The sequence below is a fragment of the Astatotilapia calliptera genome, chromosome 20 (assembly GCF_964374335.1).
Source record: "Astatotilapia calliptera chromosome 20, fAstCal68.1, whole genome shotgun sequence".
NCBI classification, from domain to species: Eukaryota; Metazoa; Chordata; class Actinopteri; order Cichliformes; family Cichlidae; genus Astatotilapia; species Astatotilapia calliptera.
This window is the reverse complement of record NC_137441.1, coordinates 3307602-3332108: the sequence shown is the minus strand read 5'-3', so window position 1 is coordinate 3332108 and position 24507 is coordinate 3307602. Positions and strand designations below refer to the sequence as shown.

The 24507-nt window shown below is 41.0% G+C and overlaps 1 protein-coding gene and 1 long non-coding RNA gene across 3 annotated transcripts in view; one reads left to right on the top strand and one right to left on the bottom strand.

The window, feature by feature from the left end:
• LOC145423319 (uncharacterized) overlaps positions 1-24507 on the bottom strand; it is a 412017-nt gene that overhangs the window by 98685 nt on the left and 288825 nt on the right. The gene's annotated exons all lie outside the window — the stretch shown is intronic.
• On the top strand, positions 669-24173 carry LOC113013417 (suppressor of tumorigenicity 14 protein homolog). 2 transcript variants are annotated; one of them, XM_080295616.1, is made up of 21 exons: positions 669-1242; positions 2587-2686; positions 3701-3831; positions 4747-4817; positions 5586-5779; positions 6937-6972; positions 7178-7406; positions 7926-8059; positions 8461-8558; positions 8733-8833; positions 10815-10948; positions 11040-11144; positions 11319-11426; positions 12913-13017; positions 17482-17586; positions 18842-18958; positions 19044-19227; positions 20893-21164; positions 21390-21526; positions 22415-22586; positions 23359-24173. In XM_080295616.1, exons 1-20 carry the CDS (start codon positions 1180-1182, stop codon positions 22574-22576), a joined length of 2586 nt encoding a protein of 861 aa, XP_080151742.1. In that variant the 5' UTR covers positions 669-1179; the 3' UTR covers positions 22577-22586; positions 23359-24173. The 2 variants fall into 2 exon arrangements, with proteins under 2 accessions (XP_080151742.1, XP_026010081.2); XM_026154296.2 differs by having other exon boundaries at positions 670-1242; positions 22415-24173.

Sequence of the window (24507 nt, the reverse complement as noted above, 5' to 3'; positions counted from 1 at the left end):
TTAAAGACTCTGTGCTGCTGCTCCCACACTGACAGAAGCAACGGACAAGTAGGATATTTAAAGCTTTCAAAAGAAGAAAAAATCAGATCTTCAGTTAAACGAGTTCTTCTCAAATACAAATATGATCTCACAGCGTTACTACATTTATCTCTTATATTTGGATTAATATGCATTATTGTTGTTTTAATTTTTAATGAAATTCATCTTCTGTTAGTTTCCAGAATCATTTTGTTGTTTATCATCTTTTTTCTCAAGTGCAAAATCTCTACTAACAATCAGATATGAGTTTCCATGATGCGCTCTGGTTTAGAAAGGATTATGGTGCGAGGTAAAATAGTGATGACATTTAGAAAATAGATATACATCTGGTCATGTCAGCATTCTTAGAAAAATGTTTTTAAATTAATATGTTTTCTTTTAGTTCTTTTTGAACAGACCACACACATCCTGTGGGGGCGGGGCATCAGCAGAAATGAGTGTGAGCGTCAGTCAGAGGTTTTGGTCGCGGCACCAATGACAAATATTTATTTATTTGCAAATAACACTTTTTGAAACTCATGAAGTCCCTGTGATTGTTCTTTACTACATCATAGCAACATGTAAAAACAAAAACCAACTAAAGTGTCAAAGTGCATGAAAGACAAACTTTGTACAAAAAGGAGAAAACTGTTGCTGCTGTACTGTTTTCTATAAAACCACTTAAAAAAAATGGTACTTGTTGTCTTTTGCCCAAACATGGGTCTGACTTATGTATCAACCATCTGGTACTCAGACTTTTTTAGTGCAACTGTCCCAAATTAAACAGATTTATTTAGAAAAGGACGAGCGGTGAAAATGTGATCTTTTTAGAGAGTTTTTGAGATATTAATGTTCAGATTAATATCTCAAAAACTCAAGACTTTTCTGTCTTAATAATTTGATGTGATTAAAATTAGGATGATTCATACATATATCAGAATCTGAATACGGTTTAAAGAACAGGCCACCAATCTCATCTTTCATCTCTGTACTCAGTCTTTTTCCAGAACTGAGCTTCGAATAAGAACCAACACAAACCCGTCGGTTTCTACCCAGAGAGGGAGAGAGAGACCTGCTGATCTTTAAATAAAGAAAAATAAAAATAAAAATAAAGAGGACAATAAACCACACTGAATCTTTTTTTAAGGCCCCCTGGGAACCATGAGTTGGGACACTGACACTGTGGATTTACTGGGTTCACAGGAGAGTTTAAGTACCAGACAGGTGAGTCCAGTATCTGTAATGTTAACCTGCCCATTATGTCACATCAGGAACAGGTTTGTTGGTTTCAGCTTAGATTAAAAAACAGAGATGTTCTTGTTTTATATTAATATGTTGTTAATGGTTCCAAATTCTGTGCACCGCTAAATAATCTGTGCACACAGTCTTGTAGTCTTTCTCTCACCACTGTTTTCTCTTTAGAAGAGACAGAATCTCATTAATCATTTTATTCCACCCTAACGCTAATCACAAAAAGTAAAAAAAAAAAAAGAGAAGGAAACGGTTGAATTTCTGCCTTTTGAGAAACCGCCCACTTATAGCGAGAAGTTGGGGTAATTTCTCAGGCTGTCATCAGAAGGCTGCCTAAAAATAGCATTAATGAAAACAGTGACTAATCCAGATGGTGGACATGAGTCGCAGTAACTGGTTTTATTTCATAAAAATAACCCTAACCATTTTTAGACCACTTGTTGGTTTGGATACTCTTAAGGCTTGAAGCTGGGAGTGTGGCTGTAGCTACAGCTGCTAACTGAAGTCACTGAACTGGGAGAAATCGGACATAACGAGACCCAAGGGAAGCGAAACTCAATACATTCACGTAGGACACAGACCTTCAAAGTAAAACAGGAAATGTAACACAGACGCAGACTTGACTAGGGGAGACAGAGCAACTAAGAAACACAGAGAACAATAACAGGGAGACACAGAGTGCAGCTAAATACTCAGAGAACTAAAGAGAATACAAGAAAGCCAAACTAAGACACTAAAGAATAAACTGGGGCAACAAAGAACTAAGATCCTAATACAAAAACTCAGAGACACAAGAAACTCAAAGCACTGGGTCACCCACCCAGGACCGAGACATGTTGAAATGTATTAACAACAATGAGCAGCTGTCTGTATGTGTGTAATTCAGCTGTACACTTTATGGATGCAGGTGCTAGCAAACCTTAACTAATCTAGTGTTTCCCAGTAACTTAGCACTCACCTTCTCCTCTTCAATATTTTTACTTCTGACTTGACAAAAATATATAAAATAAAACGTTCCTTAAGTGTCGATTACAATTCACTTTCTCTGCCCTTGTCTCATTGCCAGCAGCCAAAAGCTTCCTCTTATAGTTCATATTTTCCATAGCTTAAATGTTTGTCATAGAGAATCCTTGTTTGTGTGTTTCTTTTAATGCATCCTTGCAGGACTTTGTTACTGACTGAGTCAATTTGTGCTGACTCCAGTCCTAAGATGTTTCTTGATCAATGTCGTTGTCTTCCTTATAATATATTGTTTGATTCTTTAAGTGACCAAATCTGCATCTTGAGCAAACTCTAACAACAGTCTCCTGTCTGCAGTATGGTGACCGTTGCACAAACTGCAGTCTGTCCAAGAAGAGGTTGTCGATAGGAGTCGGTCTGCTGATAGTATCCTTTCTGGCTTTAGTGACGCTTAATCGTAAGTAGACTTTATTAAACTTTACTCATTTGTAAAGGTGTGCAGTTCGTTCAGCTCAGTGGAGTAACAGCAGGTATCCTTCAAAGACCCAGCAATTCTTTATGAGTTGGAGACCTCTGCATTCACCATTTATACAATCTATATCAGTCCTACTGTGCTGTCAAGAGGACATTCTGTCAATGCCACAGTCATGGTTGGGCTAACAGAGCACATGAACTTTCTTTTCAGAATGATGGGAGTTGTTGCTTCTATTTTTTACAGTTACAAGGATTAGGGTTAAGTGATGTTTTTTTTTTGCAGATTTAGTGATTGTACTGCCAAAATTCCAACTGGGTCTTCAATCTGAGAGTCTGAACTTTGATTTAGTAGGATTACAGAAATGTAGTGGACAGTTAAATTGCTTTTCTACTAATACTACTACTTTGTGCACTGAGATACACCATTTCTATTTCACACACACATTTATATGAGCGCTTTTTTGCTTCTAAGTGCTTTCTGTCTAACATTCACACCCTGATGAACAGCAACCCAGGGTTCAGTGTGTTGCCCAAAGATATTTTGGTATGTAGACAGTAGCAGCCAGGAATCAAAGCACCAAACATTTAAGTCATTAGCAAATGACCTGCTCAACCTGCTGAGTCACAGCCACAAACTATAAGGAACTTTATATATTTTTTTAGTTAATTTTATAATATTGCTTTTTTTGTTTTCCCCAAGTACTGAAAAAGTTTACTTCTTTCACCTGTTCATCCTGCTTCATCCATGAAGTGAAAACATGCAGACACTTGTTTTGATAACACATCAGCTTCTTTATTTGATAATATAATATAATATAATATAATATAATATAATATAAAAATAAACGGAAACTTGGTTTGGAGTAATTGGTATAACACCAGGTGACTTTTCTGAATTGGACTTTCACAGCTAGTTATGGCTTTTTCTATGCAAACAGTTGTTTGAAAATTTTGGTAATTATATATTCAATATTGAAACATCCATATGTGTCATCAGTACACAACGATGACACGGTGCAGAGAATTTACATCGGCTCCATGGGAATCAGCAACCAGCGATTCCTGCCAGAGCATGAAGATCCCAGCAGCTCAGAGTTTACTCAGCTGGCCGCTCAAGTCAGCCAACAGGTGAGACCTAACAGACTCACGGCATGATGGGTGTTCTCCATGTATGCTGTATCGCATGTATCACTTTAACCACTGGTTACAACCAAGGTTTGCAGAACAGCATCTCTGAATCCACTTTGGGTACGTCTCCTGTCGGCTGGGAACAGGAAACTGTGGCTGTTCAGTAACATCAAAAGAACTGTACAATATAGGACTGCAATGATTTGTACATTTCATAAACCAATATTTTATTCACAATAGAAGACAGAAAACATCTCACATTTTTAAACTAAGACTTTTTTCTATGTTATGAATTTTTTTTTCCATTGCCCAGTTTTAAGCGTCTTGACTTCTGCTACATTTGTATGGTAGGGTCAGTATTTGCAGGAAACCATGGCCCTATCCTGCTTTGTGTCAACAGTTCATCCTGGTAGTGGTGGTGTAGTGGTGTAGGGAATATTTTGTTGGTACACTTTGGGCCTCTTTGGGCTCGATGATGATACTCAACTTCTCGTGGCTGCACCATGTCACTGGTTTCTTGAACATGACATTGACTTCACAGTAGTCAACTGGTCTCAACTGGTCTTTGTCACATGCACAGTCTCACATGTCACTGTGCATGTGACAAATCTCCAGCGACTGTGTGATGCCATCCTGTCGAGATGGATCAAGATCTTGTTGTTTAATCTGTGCCACAAAGAATTAAAGCAGTTCATGCATATATCCACACAATGAGACCTGATTAAATTGCAGGGTTAACTGCTTAATGATTCAGTTACAACATGGTTCATTTTGCTAAATGACTGCTTGCTATGAATCTGTATTGTAATCTTGATGTTATCACAAACCTGTGGCTTCCTCTGTTGTGTGTTTCTGTCTTTGTTGAGGCAATTAAAGGAAGTCGCTGCAATGATGTGTGACTTTTTTCTCTTTCAGCTGAAACTGATTTACTTCAAAAACTCAATGCTGGCCAAATACTTCAACTGCAACACCGTCCAGGCTTTCAGGTACTGTGAAATAGAAACTTGACTGCCTGTCAGGGGCCATGGTGTCATGCTGACTGTTAAATGTTGTGTGTTTGTCATTTGTTCACTGTGATCAGCTTATCTAGTTGAAGATGTTAAGGTGCTGAATCAACAGTCAATTCATTAGAGTCGGTGCAACTGTGACATGGATCAAGATGCAATGGCCTCCCGGGGTGGTCAGAAGGCAGCCATGCCCAGCCATGCGCACACGCACGCGCATGCGCATATCAGGTGTTGCTATCCTAGGGGGGACCTGTCTTTGACACAATGCTTTCCTTAGCCGCTTACCTTAACCATCAGAAATGAATGCCTAATCATAAACCTCAGCCTAAACATAACCTTGTGACCCTGACACTAAAACCACATGTGTAAGACTGGGAGGTATGAAAAAAGAAGGGGTATTCAAAATTGGGTCCATATTTACCAGCAATGCACATATTAATATTTTGAATACATAAATTAGGTTTTATAAATATGGCCAGTTTGGTTTTGAGGATGTCTGGGATTATGATGTTAAACGCTGAGCTGTAGCCCTTTTCTGTGCTGATTTTTATGTCACAGGAGGTCTGAACCTGATTATTGATTCAATTTTTTTGGACTATGTGCAAAACTTGCTAACTCTATACATCTGTAGAGTATTCAATGGTTGGTTTTAATATGGTGGGTTGGTTTGTACCTAAAATACTGAACTCTCTTGTTCAGTGGGGCACATAAAGTCTGTATAAATCCTTTCTGTGTCTTGTGGAGCAGTGAGGGTGACAGCGGTGACGACAGCATTGTGGTGTATTATGAGTCGAAGTTTGATGTCCCCGTCCCTCAGCAAACCACTGTGGATGAAGCCATTGAATCTCTGGAGCCTCCAGCAGAAAGTGAATGGAGCCAACAGGGACAAGGGCTGCTGAAACCCAGTGACACCCTGAACATCAGCAGCATCATCTCACAAGGTTTGACAGCTCATAGATCCATGCAATTTACACTCTTTTACAGGTTTGTTTGTGGTTTGTTACCCAATCAATTGCCATTGTAAATGAGTTCCTGGAGTAAATGTTGCTTTCTGGTCAAGCGGTCGTTCTGGCCAAGGAAGTAGTTCAGACTTCCAACAGGTATATGACTCGGCAGTGACTAACAGATGGCAGCATGAGACAGGAAGATGCACATAGTCCATAAGAGGACACATTTCTTCAACCATCTCAAAAGTTCTGAAAAGTGCAGGAATGATCTAAGTTAGGTTAATATATGAGCCTTTGAACTCAAAGCACCATATTTACTTTTATTAAAAAATATTAAGTTAACATATATCTGAGATCTTCTGGTATCCACTTCCCTCACAGCGGGATTTTAGTTGATTTAAATGATTCAGAATATAACAGGGATTCCTAAGTGGTTGCACGACTGCTGAAAATGGCTTATAGTGTGTGGTACATGCAACACTGATGTTTGCTGGAGACCACTTAGAATAACATATCTACTTCTGTATCACTGTTGTCTCCCAGTGGTGAGAAACTTTGAAGTCTTTGAAACACTGGATTTGCTCTAGTGGCTGCTAGACTGCTGCGTTGTATCTAATAAGGCAATGGGGACTCAGGCTACGTCCACACCAGCCCGGATAGATTTGAAAACATGCGTTTTTTGAGAGCGTTTTCCATCAGTGAAAACACCGTCTCAGTGTGGACGGGAGGCCAAAACGGAGAGAAAACAATTAGTGTGGACGTAGCCTCAGTGTGTGCTGCTACTATTGCAAAAAAGTTTCAGGTGTCATGCTCGACAGCTGATGTGGCAAAAAAGCTCACAAAAGTGCTTTTATCTGAAAATGCAAAAAGTACACTATTTGGGACTTTATGAGACTGTTAAAGAAGTGTGTGATACAACAAGATATCATTATTGTCATAGTTATGTGAGTTTTGATGTGTTTAACTGAACAAATGCTAACCAGAGTGACCTTGAATAATAAATAATTACATTACAGCAAAATAAAATCATACATGATTAAAAAAGAAAATTCCACCAGTATTTATCTGAACATTTTCAGCATCATGAAATTTGAGTTAGTAGTGAAGAACTGATATGTGGTGTCTTAATAAATGTATTTTTGTGTTCACAGCTATAGATCAACGCTTGGCCAGGACCCCATTAACTGGTGAGAACTGGTTTACCTGCAAGCATTTGTGTAGTAAAGTATATAACTTTATTAAAATTAAAATGTAAAGAAGTCTGTTTATGGAGGTAAATAGGTTACAAAATATAAAAGCTTGTATCTTCATATCCTGTTGGGAAAAAAAAGTGATGCATTCATGGGAGTGCTGGTGTGGGTCAAACAAGAACTTTTTTCAATGTATTTTCAGAGAGGATGTTCTTCGACATCCACGTCAGAAACCCTGGATTTGTTCATTCTCCAGGGTTTCCCTATTATCTTTATCCTCCAAATCTCAACTTGCAGTGGAGGCTTCGTGCGGACCCGGGCCACCGAGTTAGGCTCGACTTCCACAGTCTGATCTTGGAGGACGACTGTCAGCACGACTTCATCAAAGCCTATGATTCGCTGGCTCCCATAGAGAAACGTGCTCTGACAGAGTGAGACAAATAATCCCTCTCCCAGAATTTAAACTGTCATCTACCTCTGTGTGTTTGAGATTTTAGCTTATTACAGTGATGGGCAGATATACTTCAGGGGTGGATGCATGAATTTTTGCAAATTCACAGCTAAAGCTATGTGTATGGGAAAAGGCAGAAAGGTACCGGTACACTCGTTCTTTTTATTGTTGGATTTGTTTGCAAAGAAGTTTTTGAACGCTAAGTTTGTAATAATGTAGATAGATGTTTTAGTTTGGTAAGCTACCTTAATTCCTGCCTAACTTAAAAACCAAACTGTGTAGATCTGGTCTGAGCTATATGGGAGAGCTGTGTATTTTTATGACACATTCTTCCTTTATAAATGCTTGGGATGTTTTTTCTTTTTTCTTTTTCACATCTTTACATGCATCCAGCCCCAGGACTGTGGTATCACTGCTCTGTGTTATCAGAAATAAAACAGGCCTTTCAGGCTTCTTTAAAGTTCCTCTTTAAAAGTTAATATATCCGTTCTTTTCTCAGACAGTGTGGTCATCCTCAAAAATCATTATCCTTCATCTCTGGAAACGTCATGTTACTGACGCTGGTCACAAATGAGGAGAACAACTTCCCTGGCTTCAAAGCAAGCTACTTCCAGATTCCTGTGACTAAACTAAGTAAATGCAGACACATTGTGAACAGTTATCACTTCTTCATGTTTTTTTAAGGAAAAAAAGAAACAATTGTTTTCACTGGGTCTCAAAGAATTTCATGAAAATAATATTGCACTTATATACATAGATTAATGTGTAATTTTGTCTTCCAAGAAACTGATGCATTCTCAGAAATGTATAATTATTCAATAAAAAAAAACCCATAAGTTTGAGCTCACTGGCAAAAACATGTCACTGTAACTGGGATTATGCACTTGAATGTGTACGGAAATAGAATTCAGTTGACCTGCAGGATTATGTTGTGTCAGTGTAAACGCCATCTCCTGACATTTCTGCTGATTCTTGTGATATTAGAAACTTAATAGATGGAAGCTGAGTATAGTGATGAACTATCTGTTGTTCAGATTGTGGTGGCACAATGACTGAAGACAAAGGCTTGTTCTCTTCACCATTTTTCCCCTCCAATTACCCTCCAAGCACATCATGTGTGTGGAACATCGAGGTAAGTCCTCAGGATCCTATTTTAATTTCATTTAAATTAAAAATTAAAAAATTAAGAATAAAAAAATGAATAAGGGGTTGCTATCATCTACATCAGATTTGTGATGACCTTGACATCCATTTTCACAACATTTTCTCAGTTAATAATCACATTTGAGCTGTATTTGATTTTCAGGTTGCAAAGGAAAAATTTGTGAAGGTTGACTTCAAAAAGTTCTTTGTGGGAAATCAAAGTGAGCATTGCCCCCATGATTATGTTGACATCAACGGTGAAAGGTAAGTAAGCATCAGTTTATGCCTCCTTTTACTGACTTTGTACATCATCCGTGTCAGTGGTGGGATTGCATGAGTCCAAAATTAAGACTGCAGAGTTCTGAGTCAGCAAGTCCCAAATAAAGACCACAAGTCAATGTGTCAGAAGAGTTTTATGACTTGATCACTCAAATTGTGAATATTGCCTTAAATTTGATTTATTCTGCTCATTTTCATCTCAATTTTTTGTTATTGGACTGGACTAGAGTAGCTTTGCATGATTCACTGTTCATATAATAATAATATATCTGATAATGGGCTTTTGATGTAGCCTCTAAGCGCAGTCTGAAACAAGCTCCTCTCTAAAAAGCCAACTTTTTACTAATGAACTGATGCTCACAAACAGAATGTTGGAACAGCAGGTGGATGGAGGTTGTGTGCTCACAGGCACAGCTGTGTGCGCACGGTGACCATATAAAGGATTTTCCTAATATCTGAGATCATACAGACCCAGGTGTAGAAAAACTCCTATTTTAGAATTGACAGCATGCTTAAAACAAAAAAAAATTGTCTTACTGCATTTGTGCTGACCATTGGCACACTGGGTGATGACCACAGAATCAGAATTAATGTAGAATTACTGTAGTTGGTTATGTGTTGGCACAACATTGCCCCATCCCTTTTTTATACTTGAATGGTTCATGGGTCATTGTTCTTCATGCCTGCAAAGCTTTCGCTCAAGGCCACTTGAAAAATTACTTGAAAGTTACATCAACAATTTTGAAATTCATCCCCATACATGCTAATGTGAAGCCAACTGCTACAATCTAAAGGGGGTAAAATTAGACTCAGTTCTAACCTTTGAGCCACACATCAGTAAGTTGTGCAGTCATGCTTTGCATGAAAAAGTCACATATTCTTTTGTTTTTTCTTGGCTACATTACTGGAGCGGTGTTCTTTCTGGTACAAATAAGAAGTTACTCTCTCACATCCAACTAGTTCAACATGTAGAATAGACTAGAATAGAATAGAATAGAATAGCTTTTTATTGCCATTGTTACAAAAACAATGAAAGGCAGTTTGGCATCTCTCCATGTGTGTGAAGTACACAAAAGCATACGTATTTACACAATAACACAGACAAATGTACACAAGAAAGATATGTACAAGTTACACATACACCTGCATGGATGCACCCATAAATACATGCATACACACACATACATACATGCATGCGTACATATGTACACACACATATTTCCACATACACGTTTACATATATATACATACACATACATGCCCTCTGAGGAGCAGGTGCATTGTGAGGTGGAGTGTGATCAGTGATATTGCACACTGAGTGGGTGGGGTGGGGGGATTTAAGTACCTGAGCTTATGACTGATTGGATCTATTTGAGGAGTCTGTAGCTCAGATTTCTGGCTCAAATTTACATTTCAGGAACAAACTTGAGTTTATACATTTGGCTGTTTGGTCATGAAGCTTCTCTGTAGCTGGACGAGTATTGTTCTGTGTTATTCAACAGAATCACACTGTATGGGTGACCGTGGCTCAGGGGGTTGGGAATCGCATCTGTAACCGGAAGGTCGCCGGTTCGATCCCCGGGCTCTCTGTCCTGGCCGTTGTGTCCCTGGGCAAGACACTTTACCCTACTTGCCTACTGGTGTTGTCCAGAGGGGCCGATGGTGCGATATGGCAGCCTCGCTTCTTTCAGTCTGCCCCAGGGCAGCTGTGGCTACAACTGTAGCTGCCTCCACCAGTGTGTGAGAGTGAATGAATAGTGGCATTGTAAAGCGCTTTGGGTGCCTTGAAAAGCGCTATATAAATGCACTCCATTATTATGTACTCTACCTGAAAGTATTAGTTATTCATCCCCTGTCACTAGACTGTGTTGAAAACACTATTTTAGGACTTGTATGTATGTCTGTTTAGATGGACAGACTGACAGACAGCTCAGTGTGTGTCTGTCTATCTCTTTTTTTGTTGTAGGTTGTGTGGCAATGGCTTAAACAGCAGAGTGATCACCATCAAAAGCAACAAGGTGACCATTACGTTTAACTCGGACTCCTCCTATGTTGACCAGGGTTTCACTGCTGAGTATGAGGCCTTCATCCCAACTGACTGTAAAGAGGACTTTTAAAAAACATTTTCATAAAAGGATTTCAGCATTTTCCAACCCAGGCAAATAGATGAAGGGACTTTTTGTTTTATCAGCTTGTCCGGGAAGGTTCCAGTGCAACAACTCCCTGTGCATCAGCAAGATTTCTCAGTGTGATGGCTGGAACGACTGTGGAGATAACAGCGATGAGATCAACTGCAGTAAGTCCAAACCATCAAACATCTCTTTGTATGAAGTCTAAAAAGAATAAAAGAAGGTTTAGCAAAAAAAAATCCAGATTAAATATCAACTGGAATTGACCTCAAAAAAACTGTAAATCACTCTCAGTCTGTAGCATTTTATTGTTGTTGTGTTCAATTTGTTTCTCTGCTTAGCATGTGACGCATCTCAGATACAATGCAAAAATGGTCACTGTAAACCCAAATCTTGGCTGTGTGATGGGATTGATGATTGTGGAGACAACACAGATGAACAAAACTGCAGTGAGTAAAGCAGAAATTTAATTTCTACATATTTCATTTCATCAAATCAAATCAAAACATTTTTATATACCACAATTAAAAACAACAATGGCAATCAAAGTGCTTCACAAGTTAGGAGCCAATAAAAATAGACACATTTACCAACAGCAAAACAACAGCAACACAAGAAAAACATAGAAACCAGCCAAATGATAGTCAAACTAACCTAAGTCAGAGCCAAAGTAAAAAAATGAGTCTTTAAGTGAGATTTAGAAGACTGAATAGACTCAGCAGTGCAATAACATTCTTTGATCAAGGTTAGATCAAGTAGTTGGTCTTAAAGCCAGACTGGAACTTTTCACTAATACCACTGGTATCTAAGAAGTTGTTTACATACTACTTTTCCAGGATTTTTGACAAAGAGGGAAGTTTAGAAATTGGCCTCTAAATTGAAAGAACACTAGAATCAAGATTAGTCTTCTTAATAACAGGTTGTACAACAGCATGCTCGAAGGCAGACGGTACACAACCTGAAGACAGTCAGGCATTCAATATACATAAAATCCAGGGCCCAATAGTGTTCAGCGCTTCCTTGAAATTACGGGCAGGAAGAATATCATATGGGGAATGGAGATTGTTAAGTGATCAATTATTTCCTCTACATCCGAAAGAGATACAGGCTCAAACTGCTGAAAGACAGCAAAGCATTTAGGACTGGGACTTGATGTGAGAGTACCGATAAAAGCTGGGCCCTTGAAGTTGTAATTTTATCAATAAAATACCTTAAAAAAATTCACAAAGGGAGCGAGGCTTGTGGCAATTGGTCAAAATAAGACCAGACAAGAAGGCGGATTTAGCAGCTTTCATAGACTTCTGATATTTTGATAAACAGTTTTGAAGGATTTTCAGTGGCACTTGAAGCTTCAGAGCACAGGTATTTTCATTCAGCCAGAGTTGATGTAAAGTGTGTGTGTGTGTGTGTGTGTGTGTGTGTGTGTGTGTGTGTGTGTGTGTGTGTGTGTGTGTGTGTGTGTGTGTGTGTGTGTGTGCGTGTGAATGAGGACCCCAAATGCAGACTGTCAGGCAGGGATTAAATTAAATTAACTCTTTATTGAAGGCAATCCAAACCCAAAAGGTAACAAAGGAAAGTATTGAAAACATTGAAAAACCAGGAAACACGAGGGAACCCAGCTGAAACTAATCAGGGAAACAAGACAAAATAAAACAGAACACTAAACACAGGTGACTAGGGTTGGCAAAATAAAGAAGGAAGCGATTAAACAAGGAAAAATCACAGAAAGAAGACTTCATAATACATGGTTCTTACTGGAGAAGCAGTGTTACTGAAAGACAGACTATCATAATCACAACTGGAGCCAAAGCAGAAACCTTGATAACAACTAAGAAGAAAACTAAAGATAACCCTGCAAAAAATAGAATGCAGAAGTCTAAAATTCTGGTACCATGACATAAATAGATGACATGATTTTTGTTTTTGTCTTATCAGCTTGTCCAGGAAGGTTCCAGTGCAACAACACCCTGTGCATCAGCAAGATTTCTCAATGTGATGGCTGGAACGACTGTGGAGATAAGAGCGATGAGATCAACTGCAGTGAGTCCAGACACAAACACGGGTTTTCTTTGTGACTGTGCTTTGTGTGTGACGTGTCTTGGATACTAACAAAAAAAAGAAAAAGAAATCACTCGCAGTAAACCAAAATCATGGCTTTGTAATAGGTCGAGCATCTGTGGAGTATGGCGTTATTTCTGTGCCACTATTCAGAGCGTATATAAAAATTAAAAAAAAAAAATTGTATAAGTGTTGCACTTTGAGCAGACATTTATTTTGAGTGAAGAAATGAACACAGTTTATGTTGTGACCCAGAAAGAGTAATATTTCAAACTCCGCCACTCTGCGTTCCTCCACAACTGCCTCGTTTGAGCTTTGGACAAAATGCATTCTGGGATATTTGCCTGGGTTTAGCTACAGTGGCTAGTGAGCTGACTGGAGACCAAAACAGCCAATCAGAATTTTTTGCATCCAAGTCTGTGATTGGTTGGTTTTGTGGCACAAATATAACTGTCAGCCACTAGGTTGTGGCATTTCATGTATGCCCTGCCTGCTAGCGTAGGGTCTTCCCTGTTGTGGTAGACCCCAGTCTCTATCGATCTTGTGCTTAAAGCTTGTTCTTGTGCTGTGATCAGTGTCTCTGTGCTGTCGTTAGGTCCAGCTGTTGGGAAGATTTCTCAGCCACTTCTTCTGCTGTTGCTACATGCCATGCAGGGGCCCGTCCTTTCACGATGGTTCACTTTCTTGCTCCTCTTCTTTCTTGGGTTTCTGCTGCCTGCGTTATTCATTAAGCACACGGGCAGTTGTGGCCACCAATGTGTGACACATTAATTCATAGGCTTTCTTCGTCAATCCAGGCAGTGCACAGGTTGAAAGGAAGTGAATGTGCTATCTGCAGATGGTGTTTTGCCCCTCTAGTGTTTCAGCCAATTCCTTTCTGGGCACTGCTCATTTTTGAGCCATGTGCTTGTTTATCCTAGCCAAATGGACAGGACCTTCCACATGGTGCTGCCAGAGGGGGATTGTCTGTAATGCAGTATTCAGATATTCTAGTAGAAGACCTCATAGAAAGTAATAGCAGTTGCTTCTTGTGGACTCTTACAGATGTTGGAACAGTGAGCAACTATATGTTTGAGTGTAAGTGTAAATTGTGGCGTTAAATAATTCATAGGTCCCAAATCCTCATGTAATCTCTTTCATAGGGGTAACTGGTGTAGTAGCATTCTGATAATACCCTTTCTCATAGCTTGTCCACTGGAACCATAACCTGGTTCCAGTGGCCACTCATTAACATGCCGTGCCCCTCAACACCTGATGTGGATCTTGTTAATATAGGCAACGTCCGAGCGGGCATTGCTTCATTTATATATTTCTTTCTCATATACTGAAGTAGGCTTTGGATAGCTTTGGTATATGTAGCCTGGGGGCCTTAGCCTCTAACCACCACCTTAGACTGGTGGTGGTCAGAGGGCCCGGTGGCGCCAGTGTCCGGCAGCCTTGCCTGTGTCAGTGCGCCCCAGGGTGGCTGTGGCTACAATGTAGCTGCCATCACCAGTGTGTGAATGTGTGCGTGAATGGGTGGATGACTGGATATGTAAAGCGCTTTGGGGTCCTTAGGGACTAGTAAAAAAGCGCTATATAAATACAGGCCATTAGTGGTTGGGATTTAAACTCCTGATGTACTGCTCTGAAGACAATTAGTGTTACCACTGAACAGCACAAGATTTTGTCCCATGCTTATTAGGAATTCCTCATTCATGGCAAAAACAAAACAGGAGCACCAGAAGGTCAAAAGACAAAAAGAAAAACAAAACACGAGTCCAAAACCAAAAGAAAAGAAGCACACCAGAGCACAGGAAAACAGAGTCCAAAACAGAAGATGTCAGGGGGCCGGCCAGCACAGGAGTCAGTTCAGGGGGCCGACCATGTGGAAGGTAACGGTGACGACGACAGCACTGGTCCGGGGGCCGGCCGTGCGGAAGGCAACAGCGGCCACTCAGGCGATGGCGGACCGGGGGCCGGCCGTGCGGAAGGCAACGGCGGCCACTCAGGCGAAGAGGGTCTGGGGGCCGCCCACGACGGCGATGGCGCCTGGCCAGTGGCCTAGAAAGTGGCCGGTTAGCTGCAGACCCAAACGAGGCAGGACCAGGCGACGCTGAAGGCGAAGACACGGAGGCAGGACCAGGCGAGGCTGAAGACACAGAGGCTGGGCCAGGCGACGCTGAAGCAGAGGCTGCAGCTGGCGCGGATGATGAGGCTGCAGCTGGCGAGGCTGACGGCTCTGAAGCTGGACCAGACGAGGCTGCAGGCGGCGGCGTGGAAGCCGGGGGCACTGCAGGCGGTGGCGTGGAAGCCGGAGGCGCTGCAGACTGGACGGATCCCTTGGACCCTCCAGCGACGACAGGAGACGAAGGCCGGACGGGCCCCTCGGACCCTCCAGCGGAGACTGGAGACGAAGACCGGAGCGGTCCTACGGACCCTCCAGCAGAAGTCACTACTAAGCCAGCAGTCATGGAGGCCACTAGCTGACACAAAGGCGACTAGCAATGCACTGAGCACTGGCTCTGCCCAGGCAACGCTGACATGGTGCAGTTCTCAGGTGGCTGCTTAAACTTCAGGGGTCCAGAATGAGCTGGGGACTGAGACCTAGCCTCTGGGGAAGCCCTGGAGCGGCAAACTGTGCCAATGGCGGCTAAACTATGAAAAGCACCTTGAGTTGAAATTAGACTTGCATGGAGTGAATGAGTGAAACTGGTAATACTGGAGCCTGAACTACAGGTGACACTGGAGGCGCAGGGGCCTGAACTGAAGATGACACTGGAGGCTCTGGAGACTGAACTTAAAGTGACACTGGTGACACTGGAGACAGAACTGAGAGTGGCTGCAGGGCAGCTAACTGAGCTGAGAGTGGCTGCTGAGCAGGTGATATGCTGTTCACAATATCATCTGCCGCACAGAACACCGCCCCTGAATGAACAGTCACACAGTCCGAAAACGGAAAAGAGTCCTCACTCACCACAGCCGGCGAATTAGAAGCCCGAACGTCCGGCTGTGGGGTGGCGCGCCGGCGGCGCGATCGGCGTTTCCTCCCCGCAGACGGCTCCGACGGGCCGGGCAAGATCACATCCGGCGAGTTGGGCAGCAAGGCAGGAGTGGCTGAGAGAAGGTGAGGTGTGTGCCGGAGAAAAGCCTGCATGGTCAGAGGAAGCGATTTTAGAAGCAATGGCAGGCCGGAAAAGAGCCGTTGTAGCCGGTTTTCAACAGTGCGGCGAAGCTCGTACGGAGGATTCTCCAGCCACAGCCCGAGGAGGATCTCCACATTGTAGCTGATGTCATCCTGGAGCTCCTCGGACGGATTGAGTGCTGCAGGGTCCATGCTGGCTGGTTCGTACTGTCACGACCGCGGTGTGGCAGACGTGTGGAGTTGTAGAAATGACCCAAAAGGTGGCAGCTCTGGTGCAGGTGAGTATTTATTTGGGCGATCGTGACTCAAGAGTTGGGAGTTCGTCTTGTAATCGGAAGGTTGCCGGTTCGAGCCCCGGCTTGGACAGTTTCGGTCGTTGTATCCTTGGGCAAGACACTTCACCCGTTGCCTACTGGTGGTGGTCAGAGGGCCCGGTGGCGCCAGTGTCCGGCAGCCTCGCCTCTGTCAGTGCGCTCCAGGGTGGCTGTGGTTACAATGTAGCTGCCATCACCAGTGTGTGAATGTGTGGATATGTAAAGCGCTTTGGGGTCCTTAGGGACTAGTAAAGCGCTATATAAATACAGGCCATTTACCATTTATTTAACAAAAGAAAATACAAACAGCAATGGCGTGGGTGAAGGTGAAACAGGAAAACCTAAACTGGGTAAAACTAACAAAACAAACCAGAAACGAAGATGCAGGGAGGTCTGGGGAAATACATACGGAGAGACCCAGGGAGACCGAGGGGAAACAACACAGACGAACCAGCAACTACTATGACAGAAGACACAACTTAAATACACTCAGAGAACACTGAGAAGCACCTTGAGGCGACTTTTGTTGTGATTTGGCGCTATATAAATAAAATTGAATTGAATTGAATTGAACACAGGGAGATTACACACAGGTGGGGAACACAGCTGGGAGTGATTAACGTGACGAGACTAGGGAGGCAAACTGAAAACACTCACATAAGACGCAGACCTTCACAATAAAACAGGAAACACATACACACAATGACATAACACACCAACTTAACACAGACTGGGGGACACAGAACATAGGAACATGAACCATGAAACAGAAGAGTACAAACACCCAAGGTAACCAAAACCACAGAATACTAATAAACTAAACATAAACACGGAGTCACAGACTCTGGACCATGACATGAGCAGAGAGGTGGAGATGCCAGGAGGAGGCCTGAACCCAAATCATTTTAAATAGAATTATTTATTTATTTTATAAATGTTTAATTACAGGATTGCAGCATTCTCTGAACTAGGCAAATAGATGAAGGGATTTTTTTTCTGTCTTGTCAGCTTGTCCAGGAAAGTTCAAGTGCAGCAACAACCGGTGCATCAAGAAGACTCTGCAGTGTAACGGCAGGGATGACTGTGGAGACAACAGTGATGAGCTCAACTGCAGTGAGTCCAAACCATCAAAGATCTCTTTGTGTAAAAGGAGTTAAAGAAGGTTTAGCAAAAAATGTGGATTAAATCTCAACTTGAATTGGTCTCAGAAGAGCTAAAAGCTACACAAAGCCTGTTTAAAAGAAGATGAAGTAAATATTCTGATAGAATCCTTCCCACCCCCCCAACTTTATCTATAGAACAGTTTTTTCTTTTCTTTATACGAAAGTCCCAGACATACAACTGATAGTTCATTTCACAAGCAACAACTGCATGTCAACACCCTGCCCACCTCCCTACCCCGCCAATTACCTACCTACCTCCCCATGTCAGGTTCAGGGCACGAACAGGACCCAAATGCAGGACTTTGTGGTTAGTGACAGTTAGTTTGTTTACTCACTATTCATTATAAATAATGTAACAGTTTCCAAAGACGTGACTTCTTCATGGTACTCCCGACTCCCGCACAGTGCTCGTGGTCCATGGTGTGAAAGATGAAAACCCAACACTCGATATTTACAATAATGCTCTTCTCCTGTGACACACTCCTTTTCAGGTTCCTAATAAAACAGGATATGATGATCAATTTAGCGTTCACACAGACAAGAGCAAAAGACAGGTTCATATCAGAGCCAGGGCTGTACTGACTAGGTCACTCAAAGATCCAGTGTCGATTGAAGCTCAGCCACACACTGTTAAGTTGTGGACCACTGACGAGGGTAATCATCAGGACCCGGCAAAGTTTGTAGACGACAGTTGTGCGTGTCTTCAGCGCAGGAATTCCTTCCGACTATACATACATTACACAAACATCACATGGGGAAGACAGGTCAGAGAGTTATAACAATGGAAAATGCACAACATGAAGAAAGACGAGGAGAAAAAAAAGAACTCCCCCAGACTGAGCTCCAACAGGGAGATCAGTTTGAGAATAGAAAAAAAAATCAACTCGGCACATGAATCATCACACAATATAGAAGACATAAGCTTAAGATCCCTTCCCAGACCCCTTAACGCCCACTCACACGCTGGGCCATATGACCTCAGGAAATCACATGATAGGGTGGGGCCAGGTTTCACAATGAGCTCACTCGAAACCCTGGCTGATTGTGACCCACACCCGTTTTCACACCTTGGCTCATGTGATTAGCTACAGGATCATCAGGGGGTCCTTTGTCCCTCTTTGGGGGAAACTCCCACTGGGTTTAAATCTGGGACTGTATTAGAGTTTTCTTAGGGACTGATATCATGTGTGTCTCCTTTCATTTAGCTTCAGTGTGCTCAGCGTTCACCTTCCACTGCAGTAATGGACTCTGCATCAGTAAACTGAACCCAGAGTGTGATGGAGTGCAGGACTGTGAGGACGGCTCTGACGAGGCTAACTGTGGTACGTTTACCACACACTCACCCACAGATGGTTGCAGTGTGACTTTTCTAGTTACTTGGACATTGAGATCTGTGTTTGCTTTCAGATTGCGGGACGAATCTGTACAGTAGCACTCGTATCGTGGGAGGTCAGTCAGCTAGTGTGGGTGAGTGGCCCTGGCAAGTGAGCCTCCACTTCAAGGGGCTAGGACACGTGTGTGGAGCCTCTGTGCTGAGTGACCGCTGGCTGCTGACTGCTGCCCACTGCGTCCAAGACACTACAGTTTACAAGTAGGAGCTCCTCCATCTGAAGTACTGAGTGTTTAGTAGTGTTCAGATGTTTGATCATTGATTGTACTTGGATCCATGATCAGACATCTAAAATTTTAAAACCTTGCCTGAGTCTCTCGTTCATAGTCATCTACTCTGGAATTTCTAGACAGCTTCCAGTACAATGCTAGTTTTCTCTACCTGGGATTCCAGTTCTCACTCTTTGGTTGTGTCGTCTGAAATTCCATCTCAGACCCAAAATTTTAACCCCGAGCATCCAATGTGCCTCACTTTGGATGCTTTTTTTTCACAAAAACAAAAATGTTTTTTAATGATTGCCATTTAGACACACTGAACGAGATTCAGAAGATGACCTTGAATGACAGATCAGCTTAATTTATTTCAGGTAAGGTTTCAGTCTGTAGTCTGAGGCCAGTCACAGATCCTTTTATAACAATTCATGTGTGACAGACACTGTTAATATGGCCTTGAAAAGGGCTTTCACTGCCAATAAGTAGTGGACTATATTAAATAATATGTGGAGGTTATGTAACTCTATCCTAAGAACCCCATTATGTTTTTGAATTATTAGTTATTATTGTATACTTTCTCTAAATGGCATTCCTATGGCTTCCTGTGAGGAATCTTGGAATTTTTCACCACCATGTGTACTTCAATGTGTATGTTAAACAGAAATGTAGGAGTGCTTTCTTGCAGTAGTAGCTCTACAATTAGAAATATCCTGCCTGAGAGTGATGCTAAAAAAAATAGCCTATGCATTTATTAATTCTAGGCTGGACTACTGTAGGTCGTTATTATCTGGCGGTACTAAAAACTTCCTGTATAGCCTTCAGTTGATCATAAAAGCTGCAGCAAGAGCACTGACAGGGAGTAGAGAGCATCTCTTTCTTGTACTGGCTTCTCCTTATTGGCTCCCTGTTAAATCCAAAATCAAAATTAAAACCCTTCTAATCACACACAAGGTCAATTCAACTTTCATTTCAATTTCATTTTATTTATATAGCGGGGAAATAGAACAACAATTGCCTAAAGTCTTGAACAATCAGGTACCTAAGTCTTGTACTCTTGGCTTACCTTTGTTCCCAGGATATTTAAAAGTAGAATGGGAGTCAGAGCCTTTTAGCCACCTCTTATGTGGGAACCAACTCCCAATTTGGATTCAGGAGACAAACTCTGTACTTTTAAGACAGTAAAAAACCAAACAAACAAACAAATTTACTCTGAGTTTGGAACAGTTCAAAACATTGTTTTAACGTTTGCATACTTTGACAGTTTTACAGTGTCAACAGAGTTCGGAGAGTATTTAAACTAATTATACAAAAGTGACTTATTACAGGCAAAAGGTAGTTTATTGTGCCATCATTAAATACTAAGAAAAACAAGAGGCTATGCAAGTCTCTCCTCAATCCTTTTAATGCTTTGTTTAAAACCACGTAAAAGTAAAGATGCCTTTAAATATAAGTAGAAATAAATTTAAAATGATCTATTTATTAATTTACATGATTAGCCATTCAGTAAAAGGACTAGCTGTTAGAATCCCTGACAGTTAGTCTTTTCACTGAATGGCTAATAATCATTGATCTAATTCAGTATTTTATTTTAAATTCAATTCCAGATTTGAGGTTAAAGAAGTTGTTTACAGCCTTGTCTGTTTTATTGATACAGGCTCTCTCACGCTGACCAATGGGAGGCCTTTTTAGGCCTCCATGTGCAGAACCAGACCAATGAGTGGACAGTAAAGAGGGGTGTGAAGCAGATCATCGCTCACAGGTACTACAACAGATACACTGAAGACAATGACATCGCTCTGATGGAGCTGGACACCAGAGTCAGCCTAACCCAGCACATCAGACCCATCTGCCTGCCTTCCTCCACCTACTACTTCCACTCAGACCAAGAGGCTTGGATCACCGGCTGGGGGACTACCCTGCAGGGAGGTGAGCTGATAATAAAGAAGTACTGAAACACTGCCCGTCTCAAAGCTCTTTCCACACTGGAAGTGATGAGTTTGAATAAAATAATGAGAAAGACAAACATTTGAGTAGTTAGTGGGAGCAGATCTGTGGAGGTAGTTTGGTTTAATATAAACTTTTACAAACAGAATCTATTTTTTTTGTTATTCATCCACAAGCTCTACATGATTTGATCTTGTTGTCTCTCAGGTGTCTCAGCGAGTGTCCTCCAGATGGCGGAAATTCTGATCTTCAGCAGTCGGTTGTGTAATCTCCTCCTGTATTACAGGGTCACAGATAACATGTTATGTGCCGGATTCCTTTCAGGAGGCGTGGATACCTGTCAGGTACAAACCATTCACACATGCTTGCAATCTGGTTGTTAGCACCTTTTCTTTAGTGCCTACTCTGATCGACTGGCCACGACTCGACTCGACTCAGATCGACTGATTTGATTGTAGAAATTATTGTAGTTGATTTGTAGAAATTTCCTTTGTTGCCAGTGTTGTGCCAAAAAGTGATTTCCAATGGTTGTCTGTGGGTTTTTCTTTTTTACGTCTGATATATTTACTTATATCAGTAAAAAGACTGTCGTGAAAAAGATTTATGACAGGGTTACATATAAAACAAAGAAATTGTCTGTTTTTGAAATATCTTCATAATATTCATAATATTCTTCAAATATCTTCTCTTTTTATTTGTACCCATATTCTCATCAATCCAGGTCTTTTTTGATCACTTCAAGTAAGCTTAAAATACATTTTCAATGTCAATGTTAATTTTACCTGGATAATTAAAGCATATATAAAAGTCACTTTCTGGCTAATTGATATTCTTCATGAGAGATGTGATTGACCTATTTTTGACAGATTTTAGGTCAACAAGTTATTTATAAGACCTTAAATTCCTGCAAACACCAGAAATCACTTTTTGGCAAAGACAGCAGTAAAGCTGTCGTACACATTGCAAGGCAGTTTGAGCTCTTATTGGCAGCTTCATATGATTTCCAAAATCAGCGATATGATTATTCGGATCAGAAAATCGAGCCTGGTTCAAGAAAAGAAATTCCACAAATCCTTCCAGCAAAATAACATCAGTTTTTAGTGTGTAAAAGCCTTCAGAAATTCACATGGTTTGTATTGTGATGCTTGTTGGGATTCAGTCGGAGATATTTCTCAGTAAATTAAGTGAGCTGAATGTCAAGTTCTGCTGTGACTCTTCTTTCTAACTCTCAGGGTGACTCTGGCGGGCCCCTGTCTGTCGCCAACTCCCATGGGCGTTTTTTCCTGGCAGGCGTGACGAGCTGGGGCAAAGGCTGTGCTCTAAGTTTCAGACCTGGTGTCTACACCCGAGTTACCAAATACCGCAGCTGGATAAAAGAGAAAAGTGGAGTGTAGCAGCAGGAAGGTGAACAGTTCTCCGGATTATGGATATTTTTGTTGGAAATCGAACCAGATGTTGACATTTCGAACCAGCTTTGTTTATTGTTTGCATGAAAAGTGCTAAGGAGCAATCACAAAGACGTAAAAGAGAGCTCAATAAAATCAGCCTTTCAATTATCTATTGAAAACTAAAACACATTATTATAAAACCCCAAGTTGAAATGTTTTATTCTGCCATTTACTTCAAAGTTTACTATGTAAATACTCTGCATTTTCATTAGTTTGGAAGTTTAACCTAACCTAACCCTGATCCAAGTTTAGCCAGGAATTTAATAAATAGATCCAGTAAACTTTTTGTTATTCAATATGAAACTAAATCATCATAATACACCATGTACTGCCTGAAACTAAATTGCTTTTAGCAGGAAACCACAATTTGTTCACAGGTTTACATTAGCAAGTGAACTTAGATAGACTATAGATTAATAAGTGTTCTATACTGGTCAATCATATGTGTGTGTGTGTGGGTGGGGGGGGGGGGCTCCAGATATTCCCTTGCTCTCAGTGTACAGAACACAGTTGACAGCAACAGTACTGACAACCTGACATCAAAATGTCACAGACAATAAAAACACATATAGCACATTTATGGTGCAGAGATTCTCGATTATTTATCGAATACGTATGCCTAAATGCAAATCTAAAATATGCATAACTAGTTCATATATATACAGTATGTGTAAGGTATGTATGTATGGATGCTTGTGAACTTTCTGTTTTATTTTATGCCATGTCAGCTCAGTCCCTACTGCCACCTCCTCTCCTATCAGCTGCTCCGATCGGCCATCCTGGCGTGCACTGCTCTGTAGCAGGGAGGAGCTGGATCAGGCTGTGAGGAGGGCGTGATGGCTCTGCAGTGATATTTCCTGCTTCCTGATACTGGATTTGTAAAAATCTTGAATCGAGAGCGAGTCAGCACAAATTATTTTTTCTGCAGACATCACAGTGCATTGCAGTCTTTTTTTTCCTGCTTGGTGGCTGATCTAAAGTATACAGTGATAGATGAGCACACTGGGTTACTGCATAAAAACTCCTGAGGCAGCTGGCACAAGAAGTACTGCTGGGCCTTTGAGATTCTGCATCTCAGAAGTCTGAACGTTTTCCAGAATTATATTTTTTAAAATTATATGAAACAGCAACATAGTTTTAGCTTGCTCAAAAAATGTATTGTACTTAGTTTGTTTTCTTTACATGAGATAAAATGTCAAAGTGTTGTTTGATGCCATCACTGTTCCTTTTAATGAAGTTAAAATATGTTTAATATATGTTCACTCTTGTTACTAAGACTTGAATCATGCTGTTTGGTCAGTTTGTCATTTATCATGATTTTAATTACTTGTGACGACTTAAAGATTTCATATTTTGCTTATTGATTAATTATTGTTCTACGCTTGCTAACTTGCTAAGCTGATTAAGTGGTTGATTGAATATCTTAAATAAGCAACAACAAACTTGCAGATGATGTATTGTGAATGTCTTTGAAACATGTCATCTTAATCAATCATAATGTGTTTACACTGTTTCAATAAAAATCTTTACCAGTCAAACTATTTTCAGCTGAAACTGTCAGAAGGGGTTTTTATTTACTTTAAAAGGATTTTAGTGGGCGCAGAATCAAATAATAGACACGGACATGAATATTGTAAACTCAAGCTCTTTTAATTTATGGAAAAAAACAACAACATTTAAACTACATTCCGATTCAAAACAGGGAAACAAAAATAATATCCCTGGACAAAACTGGGCAGACTTAAAAATTAAGTGTTATTTTAAGTACTTTAAGTACATTTTTTGTTACTATGTGACCTCCAAGTGAGAACAGTCACTCACATGGGACAGAAGTGGTGGGACTAATCAAATACTTGCGGGCCAGTACAGACAGCTGT